The 22,182-nt window shown below is 46.9% G+C and overlaps 2 protein-coding genes across 2 annotated transcripts; one reads left to right on the top strand and one right to left on the bottom strand.

Annotated features, from left to right (window-relative positions):
* Positions 1-1,870: 1,870 nt before the first annotated feature.
* ARFRP1 (ADP ribosylation factor related protein 1) lies at positions 1,871-13,521 on the bottom strand. The gene is made up of 8 exons (XM_058814659.1): positions 13,443-13,521; positions 12,442-12,541; positions 11,974-12,061; positions 11,406-11,488; positions 10,670-10,751; positions 10,431-10,501; positions 4,259-4,359; positions 1,871-2,812 (listed from the first exon to the last, which is right to left on the bottom strand). Exons 2-8 carry the CDS (start codon positions 12,532-12,534, stop codon positions 2,725-2,727), a joined length of 606 nt encoding a protein of 201 aa, XP_058670642.1. The 5' UTR covers positions 12,535-12,541; positions 13,443-13,521; the 3' UTR covers positions 1,871-2,724.
* A 206-nt stretch (positions 13,522-13,727) lies between these two features.
* On the top strand, positions 13,728-21,276 carry ZGPAT (zinc finger CCCH-type and G-patch domain containing). The gene is made up of 6 exons (XM_058814644.1): positions 13,728-14,712; positions 15,423-15,556; positions 16,257-16,415; positions 17,414-17,545; positions 18,302-18,710; positions 19,153-21,276. Exons 1-6 carry the CDS (start codon positions 14,087-14,089, stop codon positions 19,289-19,291), a joined length of 1,599 nt encoding a protein of 532 aa, XP_058670627.1. The 5' UTR covers positions 13,728-14,086; the 3' UTR covers positions 19,292-21,276.
* The last annotated feature ends 906 nt before the right edge of the window (positions 21,277-22,182 follow it).

Consider the following 22,182-nt stretch of genomic DNA (forward strand, 5'->3'; position numbering starts at 1 on the left):
TGCGACACACATGTCCCTGTGGGACGGGACAGGGTCAGACCAGCCAAAAGTATTCACTCTGCATCCTTCCAGAATTCCACATGAAGATGGAATTGCCAGCACACAGGCAGCACTGGGACTCAAAGAAATGCTTTAGAAGTGGTTTTTCAGCTCTTGTCTCTTGCTGCTACCAGTTATTGAATGTTAGCATAGGAAATTCCAGATGGGTGAGAGAATTCCAAACGGGTGAGAGAAATGTAATCATCTGTCCATGCTCAAATAAGGCAAGTGGGATTCTCTGCTGAAGTTATTGAACTCTTACCTTTATCTCATGGACAGCATGCCAAAGGGAAGAGGGATTGCAAAGTGCAGATGATCAGTCTGTATCCCCTTAGGAAGATAAACAAGCTCTTCAGGCAATTTCATTGCTGTGAACAGGCATGGCCAAAACAAGTCCAATGCAAATGTATCAAAAATCTGGAAAACTGACTAAATTTGAACTTTGAATTCAGAAACATTCTTGCTTTGAGGTTTGGTAGAGGGGTTACTTGAAACAAAAAAAGCATTTCAAATAAGTCTGTGCTTCCTGTGAGTATAAAATGTGAAAAATCATTACATTTCCGATCAAAATATAAAAAACATCCCATCTGCTGGGATGCTGCTGTGGTAGGTCACTTTGAATTAGAATGAACTTTACACTGGTGGTTTCAGAGAAATCCTCCCTGATTTCTTGTAGCCAGAGCACACTCATGCATACCTATCCCAGCTTGGGCATGTCTCTGGGAAAATGACTCTCCCCCGCCTGAGAACTTGGAATCCTGAGGTCAAAACATTGGCTTTAAGACACTCTGCTGATATGGACCACAAAGCAGTCTGTGTCTAGAAACTGTTTTGTCATTTCTGGTTTCCCAGGGAAAAAAAGAGAGCAAGAGATCTGAAAACAGTATGTGGAAATCTTGGAAAATTCCTCATGTCCTAAAGAATAGACATTTCAAACTACTTGACTAAAGTGTTTTGACTCTCAGCAAGGTACTTTTGTTCATTAGTTACTGTTTTACATCTTCAGTTTCATTGTCAATACCAACTCTGCCAACCAAAGCAGCCAGGGCCACAAAGTCACCTTGAAAACACCCAGGCTTTCCAAGTGTTTTAAAAGAACCCAGTGAGAGAGATGCTCCTAATAATCAAAGGCCATTGGTTCTCCAAAACTTTAGTACTCTTGAAAATCTCAGCCCTGCAGCACCCAACAAAAGTGCCACTTCCTACAGTGGGTGAGTGATTTCCAAGGGATCCTCCACATTCACATAACACACAAGAAAAATTACTTGACTGACTCCCTAGGTCTGAAGGAGCCTTACTCCTGCTGAGAAGCAAAGATTCTGCTCTTCAGTTTGCATTTTTTTCTGCTGACTTCATGAATTTAATGATACAGCCCAGCTGCCTTTGTGCTTTAACCCAAATGTGAGCAAATGATTGATGTTCTCTCTCAAAAAACATCTGAGAGTTCCATGCAGGAAATTCAGCAGAAAGTTCTTTGACAGTTGCCAACTAAGAGACTAAACAAATACTATGGACTGGCTCAAGTACAGCTTGAATGATGGCCCCTTCTTTATGTCAGCAAACAGCACAGAACGTTCACCGGTGCCAGGAGTAAATAAAACAGCAGAAGAGCAAAACCCATTGCCAAACCACCATGAAATTCACCTAAAAACTCATATTCAGGGAAAAGATATTGATATATCAGCAGATCTAGCTGAGTAGGTGATGTAAGCACTGAGCACTGTTTGTCTTTTGAGTCCTGCCTTTCCGGTTTTTCCTATAATAAAAAAAAAAAAAACAAACCTAGGCTAAGTACTGCTATTCCCAAATACCACTGTTTCAGCCAGGGAAGTTCAAATAAGTAGGAAGCTTTATTGCATATTGATTTCTTCCTGTCTAGAGGTTGATTTCAGCTTAGAAAGATCACACAGAGGGCCTTGATTCACTCCAGTTCCAGAAGATCTCAATTACTCTTAGGATTAAAGAGAGTGCACAAAGAGACTGGCAGTCAGAGCAAGGCAGTGCTTCTGGAATCGGGGTCCTGGTAGGAAAATCCATTTCAGCCAGCACAGCTGGATTTGATGAGGTCTTTTCCAACATTAGCAATTCCACAATCCAATGACCACCATGCAGTTGCTGATTTCCACATCTGCTTTTACCACAGGTCAAAGTTATGAATCAACACCCCGAGTGAAAATCAAGTTCTAATCAATGCTGTCTCTCCCCACTACACAAACAGCAGCATAACAGGGCCAGTAACACCCTGCAGGAACATGGGGCTGGAGCAGCAAGGATCTTGGCAATTAGGAGGAACAGCCATTCCCCAGGCTGTTCCTCCCCTTCAACATTCACCTCTGCATCTCCTTCAGGAGTTCCTTCATGTCACCAGCCTCCAGCCTGTTAGACTCACAAATCAGGAATCACAAAGTAAGATAGTAGAAAAATTAAGTCTTTTGCATTGGCAACAACGTGTGGGTTGCTACATAGGATGCTCAGAGGCCAATGACAATACTTAATGTAAGAGATTCCCACCCCCCACCCAGTTGGAATCCTTGGCTCAAGTGTTTTTTAGACACAGAAAGAGAATATTTGTCTCCAAATTTAGGAAAGAATCAGGTGTAATAGGAATCCAGTGGATCACCTTCTTCAAAGGGAACACAAAAGTGTGTGGAAAGAGACTGTCCATTGCTTGGCTGGCTCAGAGCTCTACGTGATGTCCTTCTTCCTTGGGGGGCGGTGGATGTTCCTCACCACACATTTCACCATCCACTCAATCCCTTCGTTCACCCCTTTGCTAAGGAAGGCAAGCAGACAAGGTTTTAAAATAAAGCAACAACAAGAACACAAACATGGATCATACAGGCCCTAACTGAGCCCTTACATGAGGAAGGGAGGGGCTCTACACAGTTGTTTGCTGGCATTTCTGTGTTATTTTGCACATAGGTAAACAATAGGGATCTGATTTCTTTTAGCTCAGCAACATATACCTCTATCCTTTATTTTTCTGGTGTCTGTGCAAGTCTACACCCAACTTAGTCACCAACTCTGTGGAAATCTTGGGATGAACAAGCATCAAACCCACCTGACAGTTGGTCTGAGGTCACTTTGCCACAAACCTCACACTAGTTGTACAAGATCTTGCAATCTTGGTTCCAGCTTTGTGTAATCATCTGTGCTGGGACTGCCAAGCAAGTCAATACCTTGCTGGTCTGCACAGCTCCCCAGCCATGACTTCCATGAGTTATTCTTTTAGTGCAAGCTCAAACTGGAATTTTGAAAGGAAATTCCACAGAGATCAAAACTAGAAAAGTTTGCACAAATAAGGTTATTATCTAATACTTCTCTTCCAGTCAGTGCTTGAACACTGTTCTTGTGGTTATTCAGCTGCTCAATGGCATGTGATTTGTAGCAATGCAGACAACAGATTTTTTTTCATGGTTCAGGAAGTTTTTGTTATCCTTTGCAGTAGCTTGTATGATAACACAAAAAAAAAATTCAAAGCTCTAGATTCAGCCCAGGCAGTAATTCAGCCAGGAGTGTTTCCATCAACTGGAACAAAACTTTTGATTTATGCCAAGTAGCACTTTTCACTTAAAGGACTGAAAGTACCAAGAACAAATGTACTGCGAGCCTCGATACGCAACGATGATGCTGAGATCCCAAGAATCCAGTGGGTTGGTCACGGTCGTGGCGTGCAGCTGACTAAGCCCAAATTAGGGTCTGTTTTAGTCATTAAATCTTAAACCACAGGCATCCCCATGTAAGAGGACTCCTGGAAACTGTGATATCATCCCCATCACAAAGCTCATCTGTGTGCCAAAGAATATGAAAGCAGAAACATAATTATGGCAGCAGCAGTGAAGCACCACCCATTCCTCTGGTACAGGCATCAACAATGGCATTTTCAACTGACTTCTAACCTAAAAACCAGCAGCTGCAGCAAAGCAACATCTGCAGGGATTATTGTGTAAGGAGAAGGGACGATACAGGACAACAAATATGCCTCCAAGTCCCACTGCTCTCAGCCAGGAATACACTGTCATTGTGTTCTACAGGCAGGATTGACAGATGAAGTTACTGAGCTGGTGCAAGTCCAAGAATCTTGAACAAGTGTCTGTCAGTGCTGGAAGGAAGCACAGCTCCCTTTCAAGGCTTAATAACTCATGTAGTGCTGCTCTGTGTGTGACACCCCACAGCTGCTCAGTCAACAAACTCTCAGTCTACCCCTTCTCATACTCACCCAGTAAGAGCTGAGCAGGCTTGTGTCAGGCAGTCTCTCTTCCCAATTTTGTTAATGCAGTCACTAAATGCTGTCTTGATATCGGGTATTGACAGACAAGTCTGCAAAGGGAACCAAAGTAGAGCTTGTTTGTGCCACAAGACATATGGTGATCTTCTTCCACAATGAATCCTCCCATGATTGCAGTCTTGTATCAGTCAGGATGCAATGCTATCAGAATAAACCCACTCACCCACCACAGAGTAAATTCACCTGTTTAGGCTCCAAAGAAATGAGCATACTCTTTTTTCAACAAAGACAATGCTGTTTGCTGACAGCACACACACTGCCTCACCTCCCTGATCCCTAATCTGTACAGTTCTAAGCAAACAGTCCTGAAAATGAGCACAACCTGTATCCTCTAACAATACCCCTTCCAAGCTGCTCAACAGTTTATATTTACCAGGACACTACAAGAGCTTTAATATTTACAAAGCCTTTTGAAACTGTCCCTGCCACAAGCCCAGCTGGCTCTTTGCCAGCATCCTGGGCACTCTCACAAAATTAGCTGTGATTCTTCCTCAGCTCTCAGCACACTCCTTAGCATTACCCATGTCCCACCAGCACTTCTCTGTTTGCACTCAGAGAAAACACTGGCAGCACTGAATGCAGCACATTTTCTGTAATTGTGCTCTTGATCCCCAGCAGGTCCTGAACTTCTGTGAGTCTGCCAGGAGGCTGCTGGGAACAACAACACAAATCATAACCCCCCAGTAAATCAGTGGATTACCTTCCCCACATAAATCACAGTGTCACCACAAAAATCTTACAGTTACAACAAAAGCAAACCTGCTCAACTAAAGTCTGGACTTGCACTTCCCTGAGCACTCAGTGTTCATTTTTCCCTCAGAAGCCTTGGACAAGCCATTTAAGCACTTCAGCTGGCCACCAGCTCACCTTCCCTCCTCTCTGCAAAGACACTTTGGACCTTCAACAAGTCTCAAATATGTGTTTGGAACCTTCAGTCAGGCCCACATACATGTTTTGGACAAATGTTTACACAAATGCCAAACTGGACCCTCTGTGAGTCCTGAGGATAGGCCAAGTGAATTGTGAACTCTGAGAGAACAGAAATATGAAAATTGTTACCAGCCATCCATTTGCAAAACACTGATTCTGGAGAAATTAAATACAGGACATTTTTGTGGACAACAGAGGTAGATACCATTGCTTATACGTAGGAAGGGATCTTAAGAAATGGCTTGCAAGGAGTTTAAGAACACCCAATTCATCCAGTGCCCATGGCTCCATTAACTGTGCAGCTTTCGATGACTGTACTTTCTTATGACCTCAGCTGCATTTTAAACTTGCCCTTTCAATCAGTGACCTGGAAACTGTATCCAAAAACGTTACTGACATCATTCTGCAGAACCCTCAACAATTTAGATCAGGATTTTTGACAAGAGAAAAATGTGCAGTTCATACAGATGAGCTGTCAGCCACAGGATACACAGTTAATTAAAAAAAAACCAACAACAACAATTACTAACTTTAGAGGGAGTCAGACTGGGCTTGGGAGCTGGAATTCAAACCAGTAGGTCTGCAAGATGGGCAAGAAATTACAAGCAACCAAGCAACCAAGCAAGCAACCATTCGTTACTGGTTTGTAAAAGCCTGGTATGGTGTCCACTGCCCAGTAAGAAAGGCAGGTCCAAATGCTCCTGGTTAACCCAAAGCCCCAGACACGCCAATTACCCAACAACTGGGAAGGAGAAGCATGTCAGTAATTTGAGCTATTTTCCACATCTTTGTTTTTTTCAGTCAATGAGACTTGGCAGCTGAAATTGAACAAATGTTTCTTGAAATATACTTGAAGCTTCTCAGAGTTGAATATCATTGTATAATTATATACTTTTGAGTATATGCTTTCTTCTTCTTCTTGAGTCTACCTTTCCTTCTCCTTTTCTGAATGATACATTTTAAAATATTTTAAAATAAATCAGACAAAGAGTTCAAAGTACAAAGTAACACTAGAGAGCACAGTCATGCCATCTTGATTCAATTTCTACTAGCACAGGTAGCAAAGCAATCAGGCAATGAACTTCCCAACACCACCAGCAGACCAGGACACCTGCACGTACCCAGCAGCACAGAGAACCCACATCCTTCACCTTGCCCATCCTTGAAGCCTTTAAGAGTCCACTTTTCCCAGAACAGCTAACAATTACAGCCTTTTTTATCTCCCAGTATAAATAAACCATTGTTATAACTTCCCTTTCCCACCTTCTGGTAGAGCTGTGGCCTGCCCCACCTTCACAGAGCTACCCAGTCATGGCTTTCCATGGAAATCTGCATCAGGAGGAGTTTTGCTTCTGAGGAGACTTTGCACCATTCACACTGTCACAGCAGGATGCCACTGCATCACCAATCCTATGTTGAGGAACATCATTTTATCACTTCCCCTTGAGATGAAACAGAGCAGCACAGCAGACAGGTGACACCAAAGTATCAATGCCTTGTTTTAGTGTTCCAGGGAAAGCCATGAACTGGAATCTCATGTGACAGCAGGGGCTGATTCTCCACCACTTCAGCAAGGGGCACCTGAGCTTCTCATGCTCAGGGGAAAATGTCAGCTGTGCCTTCCAAGTTCCCCTTCTCCCCAGACACATTACAAAGTATTTGTTTACAGATGTGCTTTGTTGCTCAGCTGCAAACCCATAAGCCAAGGGCAAAGAAGGGAAGCTGGCTCTGTGATCCCATGAGGAGTGCTCCATTACAATAGCACAATCCACAGTGACCTCTCAGGAATGATGGTATCCCTCAGGCAGTTCACAGGAACCTCACACACAACACAGACAAACCAGATTTCCATTTCAGTTTCCCCAAAATAACACACTGGAAAACAGATTTTGATGAAGGCTCCTCCAGGCATAATTTAGCCAGGACTGAACCAAATTCCTCCTGTGAAGGGTTCAGAATAGCATTACCCAAAGTAAGACTCAGCAATGGCACACCTAAAAATCTATCAAACAGCAAGGCAAGTTTTAGTCAATAAAGGCAGCATTGTAGAGCCTTTGCCCATTTCCCAAATCCACTGGAGCAAAGACAGTGCTGCTGCCTGCTCTCCTGTCAGGATAAATCCAGAAGCCTGCACAAAATCTCAAGTAGAGGCTCTTCAGTCATCTCAAGAGTAATCAACCATCAGAATGGAACTAAAAGAGAAACAAGAGCAAGGTGGATTGCCTAAATAAAATCTTATTTCACAAAAAGTCTGACTCACCTGACCTATGGTCTGGGACTACTTTTATATGAGTTTATTTTAAATTAAAATTTATGCTTCATTAAATTTAAAGAAGGAATAGTATAGCCTCAATTGAAACCACTTTATTTAAATGGAAACTAATTTTACAGGGAAGCTGTGGGAGGTCTTCAGTTGGAAACTAGAATGACTTTCATGCAGGTCTGTTCTCTAACAGCTGTGTGGAAGTGAGTACTCTGTTACTCACCATGACTTCTTATGTTTTCCAGAGGCATGAGGAGGCTTTTCAACATTCTGGAGATTTCAAATTGAATTTTCAAAATTTATCATTAGATGAGGATAGCAAAACTTCCTCCCAGACATGGGTCATCATACAGCATCCAGTAATTTTCAGATTGTTAAATTTCAGATGCTGGTTTTGACAAGTCATGCTTTTCCAGTATTTTGAATAATGTTGCATAATGAGACATTCTATGCTCAAATTGTAACAGTTCATTGTAAAGCACAGAAATATATACCTTGTGTAAACCTTTCAACAGCTGTATTCACATCAAAACAGCAATTATCAATTCTTATATTGCTGGCTTTTCTGCAATAAGCCATATTTTCAAAAGTGGCATTCTGAGTTCAAAGGGAGCTCACAGGAATTAGCAGATATTAGATAATTTATTTCTCCTACAAAGCAATAGTTCCTTTAAAAACCTACACAAATTCCTTCATCCAACATGCATTTAACTCAGTTTTTAAATTATTTATAAAATAATCCAGTTTTGGAGCCCCTGCTGAACACAAAGCATTCTCCTGATACCATAAAATATCACACTCAGTATTGTGAGAATTAGAATTGGTGTTTTGCAGCCAATGGCCATATTTTATCTCCTGGAATGACCAAATACCACTCATGCCTGGCAGTGCTGAGAGGACACAATGTACCCTGGGGTTCACAGCAGAATTCCTAACACTTTATGCAATTTCAGGTTGCATCAATACTTTCGTTATCTTGATAACAGAACGTACACTTAAAAAACAAACTATGTCAGATGTTCTATTTCTGATGAATTTGACCACAAGCCTTCTGCTGGCCTCTATAGATATCATCATCAAGAATTACCCTTAATCTCCAAATACCAGTGAGGTTAAGATACTCCTTATCCTCCCTTATCATGATTCAGGACAGAGGGATGCTGGTGAGAATTTCCTACAATTTTATATCTGGAGATCCAGAGCAGAAAAATCTCTATCAATGCTAATTATCAGTTTTATCCCAGAGGTCTTCAGTTCTGCTAAATCAGAGGAAGATAAACAGGCTACTGAGTTTTCTCAATTTTGTTTAAGAGAACCTCAGTAATTACTGAAAAATAGGCTATAATCCCCTTAGTGATTTATTAATGACATTGATGGCTTTTTGCTGGCTCCATAACCAAGATCATTCTGTAGGAGTGAACCTCTAAATATCCAGTGTAGGTATTTCTTACAAACAGGCAAACCTCCAGTGGGTTTAGCTTTGCTAATCTCTTGTTGTAGCTCTACAACTGCATGAAGGCACTAAGTCTGTGGGCTCGTCTTGGACCCTCCAGAGGGAGCAAGAAGCCAGATTTTCATTTCAAAGGCTGTTCCAAACAGCTCTTTCTAGCAATTTAAAGAAGCCCAATTGTTCAATTATTTGTCTTTAGTCTAGTCAGAGTCTCAGAAGAGCCAGCATCTGCAGCCTGTAAGAAAGGGTGTATATACAACCAAAAGAGAAACTGGAACAAATTTCCAGGTCACTGTTTGGATCTTATCCTCAACAGGTCAAGGCAAGAGTGCAGACTGTTCCTGCAGAAAAGCTATGGGGTTGTACAGAAATGAGTCAATATTCTGGTTTCCACAGAAAAAAAGACAGACAATTTCCCCATATTCCAGAGACTACAGCAAAGTCAGGACCATAAATCAGGAGTTCAGACCTGATCTTATGCTTTTACATGGAATTCCATTTCTCTTATTTCTAAGACTAGATAATCCAGATAAATTAGATCATCCAAAGACTAATCTGTGTTGTACTCAAGAAACCCTGCTTTAGAGCCAAGTGATTTCTATGGAAGCCTCACGTGTTTCCACAAGTGCAATCGCTCGGACAAGTGGAAAGTGCAGAGGAGGAACCTGAGGAGTATTTGCATCCTTTGGAACAGAGAGCCCAACTGCAAGGCCGGCTGCTCCAAGTCCTACTGCAAACCTCTGGCTCCATCTACAGACCAGTCCCTGGAGCTGCCGTCCTGCAAATCCAGGGTCATATCTCAGGAGGAAAACAAGAAAACCAGCACGTCTACCTTGGGCATTCTCTTCTTTTTTTTTTTCCATGCTGGGGGAGGTAAGGATGGCCCAGGATGTGTCACCTAAACACTGCACCACCCACGAACTGCCAAACCCAAACCAAGAGCTTTATAGCTCTGAATACACTGGAAAGAATTCAAATTATCAGAAAAGAGCATTCCTTGCCATTCAGTGCTGTCACTGATGGAATGCTCTACAACAAACAAATGTTTTATTGAACAGATCTTATCCAATTATGGGGAAAGGATGGTTTGCTTCACATACATCTGTTGTGTTATTCCTGAGCTTTCAAAGAGCAGCATAAACAAAGTGCACTAAACATTTTTTTTTCTGAATAAACAGCATCAATAGAGCCAGTCACGGTACAAGAAAGACCCACCATAGCTGTGCAGTTTGTTCTGTTTACAGAAAGAATTCAGAACTATGTGCCTGTAGGAAGCTCATTCATGGCACTGAAAAAGGGCTGGAGGAGAAAGGAAAAAAATATAACTAAATTCAAAGTATTTCCAGTGGTGGGAAAGTACCATAGGATCAGCTCAGGACTGTGGAACAAATTTAACATGAATACAGAGTTTACCTTTCCAAGGCTTATTTGCTCATTTATGTAAATCCTCCTTATTTTACCTCTACATCCTGCTTGTTGGCCAACACCAGAATGGGAACCCCTTCCAGAGCTTCACTGGTAATCATCTTCTCTACAAAGAACAGAAACAAAACCAGGTTTAGCCAGTTCTGGAAGTTGTACAAAACTTCCAATCTGGCACAGATTCTCTGGACAGAGGGATGAAGCCAGAAACTCCCTCTTGAATTACAGTTTCATTTGATACAACCTTCCAGGTCTATTTTGTTCACACTGTACTTACCAAAAGCTTTTTTGGACTCAGAGAGCCTCTCCTCATCAGTGGAGTCAATAACATAGATCACCCCATGAGATTCAGCATAGTACTGGAAGGAGAACACAGATATTGGTGTCAATGCACTAGGATCACTTGTTCCTCTTCCTGACTTGATTTTGGTATAGTTTTGGTGCATGTGGAGAAGATCAACCAGTTGGAGGCAGCTGTATCCACAGTGTGCCTGGACAGAGAGGAGGCACACAGCCTGTGCTGCCTGCTCTGTTTGCAGGCCTGATCAACACACCAGGTGGAAAAGCTTTTGTCCCCCCAAAGCTTTTTTCTATGGCACAGCCCCTGATCTGGGTTGTTAATTGCTGTCTGCAAGCAATAATGCAAATATTAAGCACAGAAATAGTGGAATCCCTGAAAAGGTGTTAATGCTAAATACTGGGGTTATCAATAAGCCTGTGTGATTACCAAGTGATTGTGGTGGTTCAGCTCTAAAAGAGACAAAACCACTTCTAAAAGAAATCACAGAATCACAGGATGGTTTGTGTTGGAAAGGGCCAACCATCTCATTCCAACTCATTCCACCTCCCACTAGATCAGGCTGATCACAGCTCCATCCACCCTGGCTTTGAACACTTCCAGGGATGGGGCAGCCACAGCTTCTCTGGGCAAAAAAAAAAAAAATCAATCAAACATTAATTCAAATAAATATCAAATATTTATAAATCAAACAAAACAAAACCACATCTCTAACCTTGTCCCAAAGTGACTGCAGCTCCTCCTGCCCACCAAGGTCCCAGAACATGAGCCGAGTTTTGCCAACATCAATAGTTCCAACTAGAAAAAAGGAATGAAGAAAGGGCAATCCAATGAAAACTATGGGTGCTGTAAAGCACAGACAGCTGCACACCCCACTCAGAAATCTGGGGTGGGACAGGCTTGTAGGGGAGCAAATCACAGGCAGCAGCTGCTTGCAACAACACAGCAAAACCTGCACTGAGTGATCACAAATATTGAGCAGCATCAGTGCAAATAATTCCAGAACTGGGCCAGGGAATGAACTCCAGGGAAATACAGTTTGAGGATAGCACTGAAATAGGATACCTGGAGTTTTAATAGTTTTACTGCTTCAAGAGTTTCTCCTCCTAAGCTAAGAAAGTCTATTTTATTCTCTACAAAAAGACCTGGACAGCTGGGAGATACAATCTCAGCACCCAGGAATTATTCTGCCCTTCTGAATTCTTAAACATTTCAAACAAAAAACAGCTATCTGTGTCTATCTGTGCAAGAAAGCTGAAAAAATTCCATGTGGATTTACTTACTGTTTAAGCCTACAGTGGTTGTGATTTTGGACAAACTCATCCCTTTGTAGTTCTTGTTAAATCGGGTTTTAGTTTGTTCAAGGAAGGTCTGAAAAAGAGTAAGAAAAGTATTTACTGTCAAACATTTTACTGGCTGGAGTAATCCTACCCCAAACCCTTTTCATTTCGGCACAATCCTGCTGGAGCAGATACTGCCCTACCTAATTTTGGACAAACCACTCTTCTTGCTCCCTATTTTAGCAAGGAAAGAAGGGATCACATGTGATTATGGGATTACCAAAGCCTCAGCCACATCCCTGAGAGCTTGTACTAAATTTAAGTAATGAGGAAAAGTTGATTGCTTGGTGTGACATCACTAAAGCAACTCAGGACACAGCTGAAGAGAGATTGACCCTTGTTGGAAGATTTATCCCTGGAGGATGTTTAGGATTGTGTGTGCCCCTCCACGGGGTGATAAACAGCACTTACAGTTTTACCAGCATTGTCCAAACCCAGGATCAGGACACAGTACTCATCCCTCTGGAACATGTATTTATAGAGCCCTGACAGCAGTGTATACATCCTGCTCCTGCAACAAATGCCAGGAAATCAATTAGCAAACAGCTCATTCCCAAAGCCTCTCGTGCCATGACGCCAAACAAATAAATGATGTTACTCTTTTATCAGTAAATCTCATATTTAGGTAATTCCAGGAAAATCAGAGATCTAAGAGAGATCACGAAAAAAGCTCAACATCAAATTTGGGGTTTAAAAGGGAACTGAGGAAGGACTTTGACACCTCTTGCAGTAAAATAAGACCCACAGAAAATGAAGTGAATTTCACACAAACACAAGGAACAGGTATTTTGAGCAAGAATCTGCAGAAGCTCCCAGCTGGATGTGCACACAGGCTGGGATGCAGGGAGCTCTGGCACCAAGCGCTGCAGCTGACTCAGAGCCATTGCACCAACCCTTGTGCTCAAACCCAGATAAAGGGAACCCCAAGGCAGAGCCTTTGAGAGGCAGCGCGTGGTTAAACAACCACTTTGAAGTCAAATACCATTACCTAAAGGGAAATAAAAGTGTTCCAAAGCAGGAATCGGATCGGGGGTTTCACGGGGCTTCAATCCCACAGGTACCGGAGCCACCCCTCGCTCCCAGCTGAGACCGGGGCGCTCCTGCCGCCCCCACAGGACAGGGGGGGAACCCCGGCCCGCTCCCCCTCGGGACAGCGACTGATCCCGACCGCCGGCCTGCTCCTCCCCAAGCCCGGAGATCCTCCCGGACCCGGCAGATCCCTCCAGCCCCACAAGATCCGGGAGATCCGGCCCGGCCCTTCCCGCCCTGCCGCGGCAGTGACGGCTGAAGTAGAACACCGGCCCTAGCGCCATTTCCCCCTCATGGCCCCACGCCACGTCCCGGACCAGCGACAGGTCCGGGCCCAAGCTCCCGAGGAAAAGAACCCGAGCCCGAGGCCCGCGGCCCCTCACCTGGTGCTGGTGCCGGTGTCAGCGCTGGAGCCGGAGTGGCCTCTCACGACTCCCCACCGCCACCAGCCGCCGCCATTCCGCGCCCGAAACTCTGGGAAATGTAGTCCTGTCGCCGCTAAGATGGCAGGGCGAAGGGGGCCTGGGGACTACAACTCCCAGAATGCGCAGCGCCTCCCGGGTACTCCGAGTGCGGAGCGGCTGACGCGCTGCCAGCGCAGCCGGAAGTGGAGGCACTGATGCCGGAAGTGGGGGTGTCATGGCGGCTGTCATGGAGGCGGCTCGCAGGGACTGAGGTGGCTGAGGGCGCGGTGGCGGCTCAGGGAGGCGCTGCAGCCCTGGGGCTGAGGGAGCGCCCAGGCTGCGGGAGGAGCGGTGCCGTGCGGGAGCCCGGTGGGCGAGAGTGGACTCCGTGGCGGGGGAGGGCAGGGCCAGGCCCGGCCTCTCCTCGGACTCTCCCGTCGCCTCTTGCCGCCTGTTTCCCGCAGGAGCATCGCCCTGGTCATTCCCGAGGGAAAGAGCGGGACGGCGGGTAGATGTCGCTTCTGCGGGCGAGGACTTGTTATCCAGAAGTGCTTGAGTGAACTCTGAATGTGTTTTGAGTTCGTGGAGAGGACGCGGGCAGCAGCGCCTTTCCTGTGCTGAGGATGGATGAAGAGAGTCTGGAAGCGGCGATCCAGACCTACAACGCGCAGCTGGAGCAGGTGGAGCTGGCGCTGGGGGCGGGCCAGGACCCATCGCAGCACTCGGACCTGATCCAGCTGCAGGAGGATTTGAAGCAGCTCATAGAACTGACCGAGTCGAGCCTGGTGGCTGTGAAAAAGAGCAAACTTCTGGCCACTCTGGACACAGATGCCTCCTCCTCCTCCCCAGCAGCTCTCCCAGGGCAGGATTCCCACCTGGAGAACTCTGCCCAAGATGAGGAATATGCTGCTTTTAAGGAAGCCATTGCTGGGCTTGGAACAGATGAGGAGCCTCCAGCTGATGACAACGGGATCTCCTCAGAGAGAGAGGGAGAAACGGGGGATAAATGCAAATCAAAGTGCAGTGAGGAGGAGGAGGAGGAGGAGGAGTTGAGTGGGATGAAGGTTAAAGCCCCCTACTACAGCTCCTGGGGGACCCTGGAGTACCACAATGCCATGATTGTGGGGACAGAGGAGCTGGAGGATGGCACTGCAGGGGTCAGGGTGCTCTACCTGTACCCCACCCACAAGTCCCTGAAGCCTTGCCCTTTCTTCCTGGACGACAAGTGCAGATTTAAGGAGAACTGTCGGTAAAGAGAGAGGAGTGGGAGGGTTCAGAGGCACAAACCTCCTCCCCAAGTGCTCTGTGTGCCTTTGTCACCCAGAGAAATTGTGCCTTGGTGTTTTTGAGATGTGCTGTGGGGAGCAGTGGCATCAGTTTGGCTGCTCTCTATAGCTGATGCACAGGTGAAGTGGAAAATCCTGTGGGAAAGGTGCAGAGGTTTTACATAACTGAGTGGCTGAATTAACAACTGATGGAGTGTTTTAAAACAAAACACCCAGGTCTGTGGGTAATGCACATATTCCAGTTGCACAGGAGGGTTGGATGTTTTTGGGGATCTATTTGGGGCTCTAGTTTTGGTGATCTTCCCCAGGATGAGCCTCAGTGGTGTCTGAAGGTGCTGGGCTGGAGCTGGGCTGTGAACCTCACCTTTGTGAAGGTGCTGGGTTGGAGCCCTGCCTGTCTCTGATCCCATTTATCCCCAAATCCATGAATTTTTTAATTGGATGTGTCACCAGCAAGGAAGTTTAATTCTCTGGGGTGAGCTGCATTCTTTGTCCCATGACATAAACAACATGTTTAAGGTGCAACATGAGCAACTTCAGGGAAGTTTGACCACGTGCTGTTGTAATTATAATTCTGGTGAAGCTTCCTCAGCCCTGACACCCGTGTGCATTTCCTTTGAGGAAGGAAGGAAGGGATTTTCCTTTGAGACCTCCTGTTCCTCCTTCCCTGCAGGTTTTCCCATGGTCAGGTGGTGTCGGTGGAGGAGCTGCAGCCCTTCCAGGAGCCCGACCTGAGCAGTCTGGGGGTGGGCTCAGCCTGCCTGGCCAAGCACACTGATGGCATCTGGTACACGGCCAAAATCACCGGTGAGGGGCCCAGGGGGACGGGGGAGGCTGAGGTTTGTGTGGATCTAAAACTTGGCTGCTGTGGTTAATGACAGAAAACCATAAACTGTGTGGCTGCTGCCCTGAACTCAAAATCTTGACCTAGCTGAGGAAACAGGCTGAGTTTTGTCAGGCTAGAGGAGAGAATTGACTGGGAAGTAGGAGATAAAGAGCAAGAATGTGGAAAGGAAATGACTGCGGGGTCATTAACTGCTCCAGGGAGGGGCTGCAGGAATTTACATGTCTGCTAGGTGAGAATGGCAATAATCTGGTCTTGTTTAAACAAAAACCCGGGGAGCTGGCCCTGCCCTGCAGCTGCTGATACAGGCTTCCCTCTGTCCTGGGAAGGGGAAGGGTTTATTCCCTCTTTCCATCTTTCTTTTAACTGTTATTAAGTCAGAAGGGAGCAAGTCCAATTTCTCTTTAATTCCATTTCTCAGCAGCCCATCTTTCTTGATTTGCAGATAGAAACTTCTGGGTATCAACACAGGCATTGTGGAAATAGCTTTTCATTGCAGTGGGTGCTTCCCCCTCCCAGAAAGAAATAAAAATCACAGATTAAACCCAGGATTTTCTAGAGCTGTTCCTTGGGCCTCCCCCCATCCTGTGTCGTTCTGCTGGAGCTGACTCTGGTTTAGCTCCCCATGTGCTGCAGCTCCTGTCCTTGCTGTTCCCTCTGTAGATGTGGACAGTGGCTACTACACGGTGAAATTTGACTCCCTGCTCCTCAAGGAGGCCGTGGTGGAAGGGGACAGTGTCATCCCACCCCTGAGAAGTGAAGATGCTGCTGAATCTGGCGAGTCTGATGAGGACAGTGTGGATGATTCTGGTTATGCCAAAGGTAAGGGAGTGGGGGGAAAGTGAGCAAAAGTGACTTGGGATTTTGTTCTGCTTTTCTGTGGGACTGGCTGGTTGTCCTGGCGCTCTCACTCTGAGTGTCTCACCTCTGATAGAAGACCAGATCTCTTTATGTGTTCCTGAAAGATTGAGAACAGTAACTGGCTGTTCTGCCATAACTGCAAACTAAAACCTTTGTTTTGTGCAAATCCCTGGGCTAATGAAGGCTGGAGGTTTCCATGGGAACTCCCCACACAAGGAAGAAGAGGGTGTGATATTTTGGAATTCCAGGCTCTGAGCCTCATTCTTACATGTCTGGCTGAGCTGAGTTAATAAGTGAATCAGAATTTCTCATCCTTGGGAGCTCCATGACTCAGGAATGTGGGACCCAAGGAAATGTTGGGTCCTTCTGGTGCCTTGAGGCTGCAGGAACAGCCATGCCTGTTTTACTGCTGAAAGGTGACACAGAGAGCACCCAAGTGACTTCTTGGAAAGTGCACAGGCAGCACTGTCCCTCTGGTGGTGCCACAGCTGCATCACAGGGACAAAGTTGTGTCCTAGAGCTCTTTACATTTAACCTGACAGAGGTTATTGGATCCTAATAACACAAAATTAATGTTATGGCCTGGAGGAGCCTCATACCAGAGACAGGAAACAAAGGATAAGTATTAGGTGTCACTGTGTTAAATTCTGCCCAGATGTATACATTATTCTGTATTACCATCCTGGAAGGAAGGAAGGAAAAGAATCATAAAACTCCTGGGTGATTCTGCCTGGATCTGGGAGATGGTATGTGCATTAAATCAAGTGAAACCTCACATTTCAGCCACTCCTGTGTAGTGTTCATGGAAGGTGACAATTCAGTAGGAACTGAGTAAAGCTGGAGCATGACCAAATGCTTTTAGGGTTGGAGAATTGAATTGTACTGTCCTGTGAGGGATGCTGCAAACAGCAGCTTTACTCACAATCCTGTTTCACTGATTCTTCTCTTGTGTTTCACAGTGATAGACTCAGGAGTTCCAGAGAATGGGGAGTGGACCCCAGCCTGCAGCTCCTCTTTTGGTGGCTGGGAGGCCCATACTCGTGGCATTGGCTCCAAACTGCTTGTTCAGATGGGATATGAGTTTGGAAAAGGTAAGGGGAGAGGGGCTCCTGGGGCTGGTAAGAAAAACCCAAGATTTTGGTTGAAACCAGAACTTTGCTGTGCTGAAGGCCACTTGGCTGGGGCTCAAGCAATGTGGTAGATCCCAGCAGTGTTGGAGGGAAGAGGGATGAGTTATTTCATGGGAGTACAGGCATGTGGGGCACCAAGCCCTGTATGGAAATGGCAAACAGTGGAGGCACCTGGGAGCAGGGTCAGGCTGATGATCAAAGCTGTGAGAACCTTGTAGAATGTTCAAAGGCTGGAGGTGGAGGGGAGCTGATCTGCAAAGCTTCTGATGTCTGTGCTAATGCATCTCCTGGCCTGACACAGACTTCAAAGCCTGCTGAACTCGCTGCTCCCACCCAAATTGCATCGAGCCTTGGGGGCTCTGGGAGGGCCTCTGTGTCTCCGGTCCTCCCAGAGGAACCAAACCAGTTTTAAGCAGAGCCTGGCTTGGGTTCTCCCAGAGGAACCAAACCAGTTTGAAGCAGAACCTGGCTTGAGAAGCTGAGGATGTGAGGCTGAACCTGGTTTCACAGAAACCGGCCTGACGGATGGCCTCGGGCTTGGAATCACAAATCTCCTGCTCTGAAAGGCTTCTGGCCTGGCCTTTCCTGGTGCCCTTGGCTTGGACAGAAGTTGTAACTTTTGGTACCTCAAAAGCCTCTTAGCTTGTTTTAAGCTTGTGTCTGTCAGTGTGAGCTTGTGGTGGGGGGATGCTGTAATGACTCGGAGTCTCCCCTCAGGCCTAGGGAAGAATGGCGAGGGCAGAGTGGAGCCAGTGCAGGCTGTGGTGCTCCCTCGAGGGAAGTCCCTGGACCAGTGTGCTGAGGTGCTGCAGAAGAAGCAGGGGAAGCTGGAGCCAGGCAAATCGAGGAAATGCCGGGTAAAGGGAGGCAGCTCTGGGCAGCCGGGCGGCCGCAAGGCCCCACGCAACGTCTTTGACTTCCTGAACGAGAAACTGCGTGGGAAGAGCGCCGGGGACAGGGCTGGGGGGGTGGCCCTGCCCCAGAGGAACAGCAAAGAGATCTACCATGCCAGCAAGAGCACCAAGAAGGCCCTGAGTGTCAGCCTCTTCCAGACCACGGAGAAGATTGAGCAGACGCAGAGGGATATCAGGGGAATCCAGCAGGCCCTGGCGCGCAACGTCGGGAGGTAGGAAGATGTTCTTCGGGATGCAGTTTGTGGTGCTTCTGGGGAGGGGTGGGCTTGGAATGAGGTGTGGGAGGAACAAGTGAAGTGTGTCTGGATGGGACTTAAGGGGAAGTGGAGGAGAGAGTTCAGTGTGTGCTTCAGACCAGCGTGGACACTGCCAGATGTGTCTGGGGCAGATGTGTCTGAATTCAGGCTGTGGCAAAGAGAGGAGCTCTCTGAGGAAAGGTTCTGGAGTCCTTCTTGTGCCCACTCCTGCAGCATTGCTGTTGAGGGTCCCAGGAGGACATTCTCTAGGCCAGATAGTGCTGAGCATCAGGTTATTCCTGGCTTTCAGCAGATCCCTTGGGCTAATCCTACAGGAAAGGGCAAACCCTCCTGAGATGGAACCCTCTTTTGATCTTACCATGCAGGATGACATTGTCACTGTGCTTTTTGCTTTCAGGCACAGCATTGCTGCAGCTCAGCTGGAGGAGAAGCTGGCTAATGCCCACAAGCAGCTGGGGCAGCTGCAGGCCCAGGAAGCCAGGCTACAGCGGGAGCAGAAGAAAGCAGACACCCACAAGAAGATGACTGAGTTCTAGGTGCTGAGGAAGGTGTTGGACTGCAGGAGTTGTCCTCCTAGTGCTCCTGGCCTCAGAGTCTCGATGAGCTGTCCTGCGCTGCTGGGTCTCAGGCTGCTCAGCCTAAAACTGGGCAAAAAAGCAGCAGTTTCTGGATGCTTCTGAGCTCTTCTGGGAGGGGGAGTAGTGCACATCCGTCCAGCCCTGAAAGCATTCAGTGAGTTGGGCCTTGGATGAGGCCTAGCTACAAGAGATACAATTCTCTGCTCTCTTGCACACTTCTTTCCTTCATTTTCCCTGCAGCAGCAGCTCCATCCAGAGTCTGTGGCTGCTCAGGTGATAACACTGCTGGCTACAAACCAGCTGAGGGGGCTTGGACAGCCCCACATCCTGCCTGTAACTGTGGCTTCTGTCTGTGGCCACCTGCCAAGCACAGGTGCAGGCAGGGTCCCAACCATGGCTGGGTGAAAACATCAAAGGTCAAGTGCTTTAGCTGCTCTCTGCCTTCTGGTTTTTACTGTGGGATTTATCTGAGAACTCCATTTTTGGGGGGAGCAAGTTCTTTGTAGCCCTAGTGTAAGGAAGGGACAGAAAACTGACAGCTCAGAGGTGGAACCAACAGCCTGGAGCATCAGATTTCAGCAGTTTGACTGTTGGAGTATCCCAGGCCATGCTGTAGCCAAACCCACTGGCTTGGCATGGAAAGCTGCCTGGTTCCACAAGTAGAGTGCCATAGCTGGGGGAATAAGCCAGCAGCATAACAGAATTCCCAAACCTATCCAGGAACGGCTCCACAGGGAACCTTGTGATTTTTGCCACCATCAGTCGGGTTTTTCTGTCCAAGGTGGCTCACTGAGCATGGGTCCTTTTACTAAAAAACTTCAGGACCCAGATCCAGGTTGGACTGTGCCCTGGGTGAGCACAAGGAGCAGGACCTGTATGAGCCCAGTGTGCAGCCCTGCAGTGGCAGAGTTTGGGCTGGAAGCAGGCCAGGCAAGCCAAATGCTCTTCCCTGCCATGTGGAAAGTGGACAGGAAGGATGTCCTCTCCCCTTGGTTACATTCTGTTTTGGTGGTGGCCAGTCCTTGCCTCAGAGATGCTGGTTTCATCATCTGGTGGGATTTCTGCATTGTAAAGGCCTTTTTTTAAAACAAAAATAGTTTGCAATTCATGCCAGTATCTTAAGGACGCCAATTTTTTTTAATTTAAAGAACCAATTTCCTTTTATTCTGTGAGTAATTTTTCTAATGAAAAGGTTCCTGTAGTACTCTCTTTTTTATCTACCCTAAGAACAGATTAAAAACAAGCTGTCAGCCTGGGCAGTGCCTGATCTGCAGGGTCAGGCTGCCAAACGAGCAAGAAAATCTGAGACTGAAGAAGATATGATCAGAGCTGTTCAGGTTGTGTGGGATTTCACATTGCTGCAGACACGCCTCAGAAACACAGCGAGACAGCAAAACCAAACAAGATGAACATCTTCAGGAAGCCTGTGGGAGTGAGTCTGTGCTCCTGAAGAGCACCTGGATCGTGCTGTGATCCTGGTGGATGTGGGATGTGTCATGGGCTGCCTCAGGCACTTCAACATCCATCGGTTCCCACTGGAATTGGCTGTACTGTCCTCATTGTTCTGAATTCGTGTTCTTCACACACCAGGCTCAACTCAAGGGTTTAACAATGGCCCTTCCCTCACAAATGACTGTTTGTTTCTCACACTTGAGTGCTAAGTGGTGACAAGGATTAATGTGCCCAGCTTAGCGTGGATGCTCACTGAAGTGGCCCGCGACTGAAGAACTGAGCTGGGCAGAGAAAACTTGGGGGTTTATTTTGTGTTCTGAGACTGTTTAACATCATCATAATCTCTTTAGGAACTGGGTGTATGACCCCTGTGTCTTTGCTCAGTCCTGTTTTGACCCTTCCTTGAGATCTCCACAGCCTGACTGTCACCTCCCACCCAGCGCAGTTCACGTCCCTGATGAATAAAGTTGGTGTTTCTTTTTTTCCTCCTCTCTCCTTGTAAGGCGTTGTTCATTTGCAAGGTAATGATGATCCGGGGCTCCCCATTCTTCCCTTACATCGCCCTGAGCCCCGGGAGGAGCCGGGCGGGGCAGGGGCTGCTCGGTGTGCTGAGCTTCCCGCCCCGGCTGCCAGCGCAGACCCAGCCTACCCCGGGCTGCAGCCGCCACCTCCGAGGCCAGGAAGCTGTGGTGGGTGTGCTCGGTGTCTGCTCACAGCCGGCTGCTCCTCAGGGAGCGGGAGAGCTCAGTGCGGGAAGCCCTGACTGGGACTTGCTGTGGGATAAGAAATGAAATTCTCCAGGTTGGTCAGCGGGGAAGAGAGCATGATTGGATCCCTGTGCTCCACACTCACTGGATTTTGAGTTCCTGTAGGTAAGTGGTGGTGGCTTTCCTGCCTGGGAAATGAGGAATCTGCAGCTAAACTGGGGTGGGAAATACTTTAACCCCCCCAAAGTATAGAGAAATCACAGCACTGTCAGAGATGCTCTTGGGGCTGGACAGACTGGACAGGCAGGATTCCTGCTCTGCTCTGGGAGAGCTAGGCTCAGCTTTGTGAGTTGAGCTCCAAGCTGTGTCATTCCATGCTGTGTGCTCCGTAGCTGGGCTTGAGAGGGAAGCAAAGGTGGTGGAGCTTGGCAATGCTGCTGGGATCCCATGGCTGGGGTCTGGAGTGAGTGAGAGCCAATTGCTTTTGGGGTGAATGAATTCAGTTCAGAGGTGCATGACATTGTGGAAATTTCCAGTTGTTTTGTGAGGAGGAGGACAGGAGTGTTGCTGGTGTGTGCAATGGGAAAGTGCTGAGCCCCTGTCTCTGGGTGAGGAGGCTTGAGAATGTGGCCCCTGAAATGCTGTCTTCTGAAAACCTAGGATGATGTAGAAGCAGTGCATGTGTGGCAA

This window comes from Ammospiza caudacuta, chromosome 15 (assembly GCF_027887145.1).
Source record: "Ammospiza caudacuta isolate bAmmCau1 chromosome 15, bAmmCau1.pri, whole genome shotgun sequence".
In the NCBI taxonomy this organism is placed as follows: domain Eukaryota; kingdom Metazoa; phylum Chordata; class Aves; order Passeriformes; family Passerellidae; genus Ammospiza; species Ammospiza caudacuta.

Coding starts and splice junctions, on each gene's coding strand:
- ARFRP1 (XM_058814659.1), bottom strand. CDS start 12,534: ATGTATACACTGCTGTCAGGGCTCTATAAATACATGTTCCAGAGGGAT. Junction 12,062..12,441: donor TGGACAATGCTGGTAAAACT/GTAAGTGCTGTT, acceptor ACTCTTTTTCAG/ACCTTCCTTGAACAAACTAA. Junction 2,813..4,258: donor GCCTGCTCAGCTCTTACTGG/GTGAGTATGAGA, acceptor TGCCTTCCTTAG/CAAAGGGGTGAACGAAGGGA.
- ZGPAT (XM_058814644.1), top strand. CDS start 14,087: ATGGATGAAGAGAGTCTGGAAGCGGCGATCCAGACCTACAACGCGCAG. Junction 14,713..15,422: donor AGATTTAAGGAGAACTGTCG/GTAAAGAGAGAG, acceptor CCTTCCCTGCAG/GTTTTCCCATGGTCAGGTGG. Junction 18,711..19,152: donor CTGGCGCGCAACGTCGGGAG/GTAGGAAGATGT, acceptor TTTTGCTTTCAG/GCACAGCATTGCTGCAGCTC.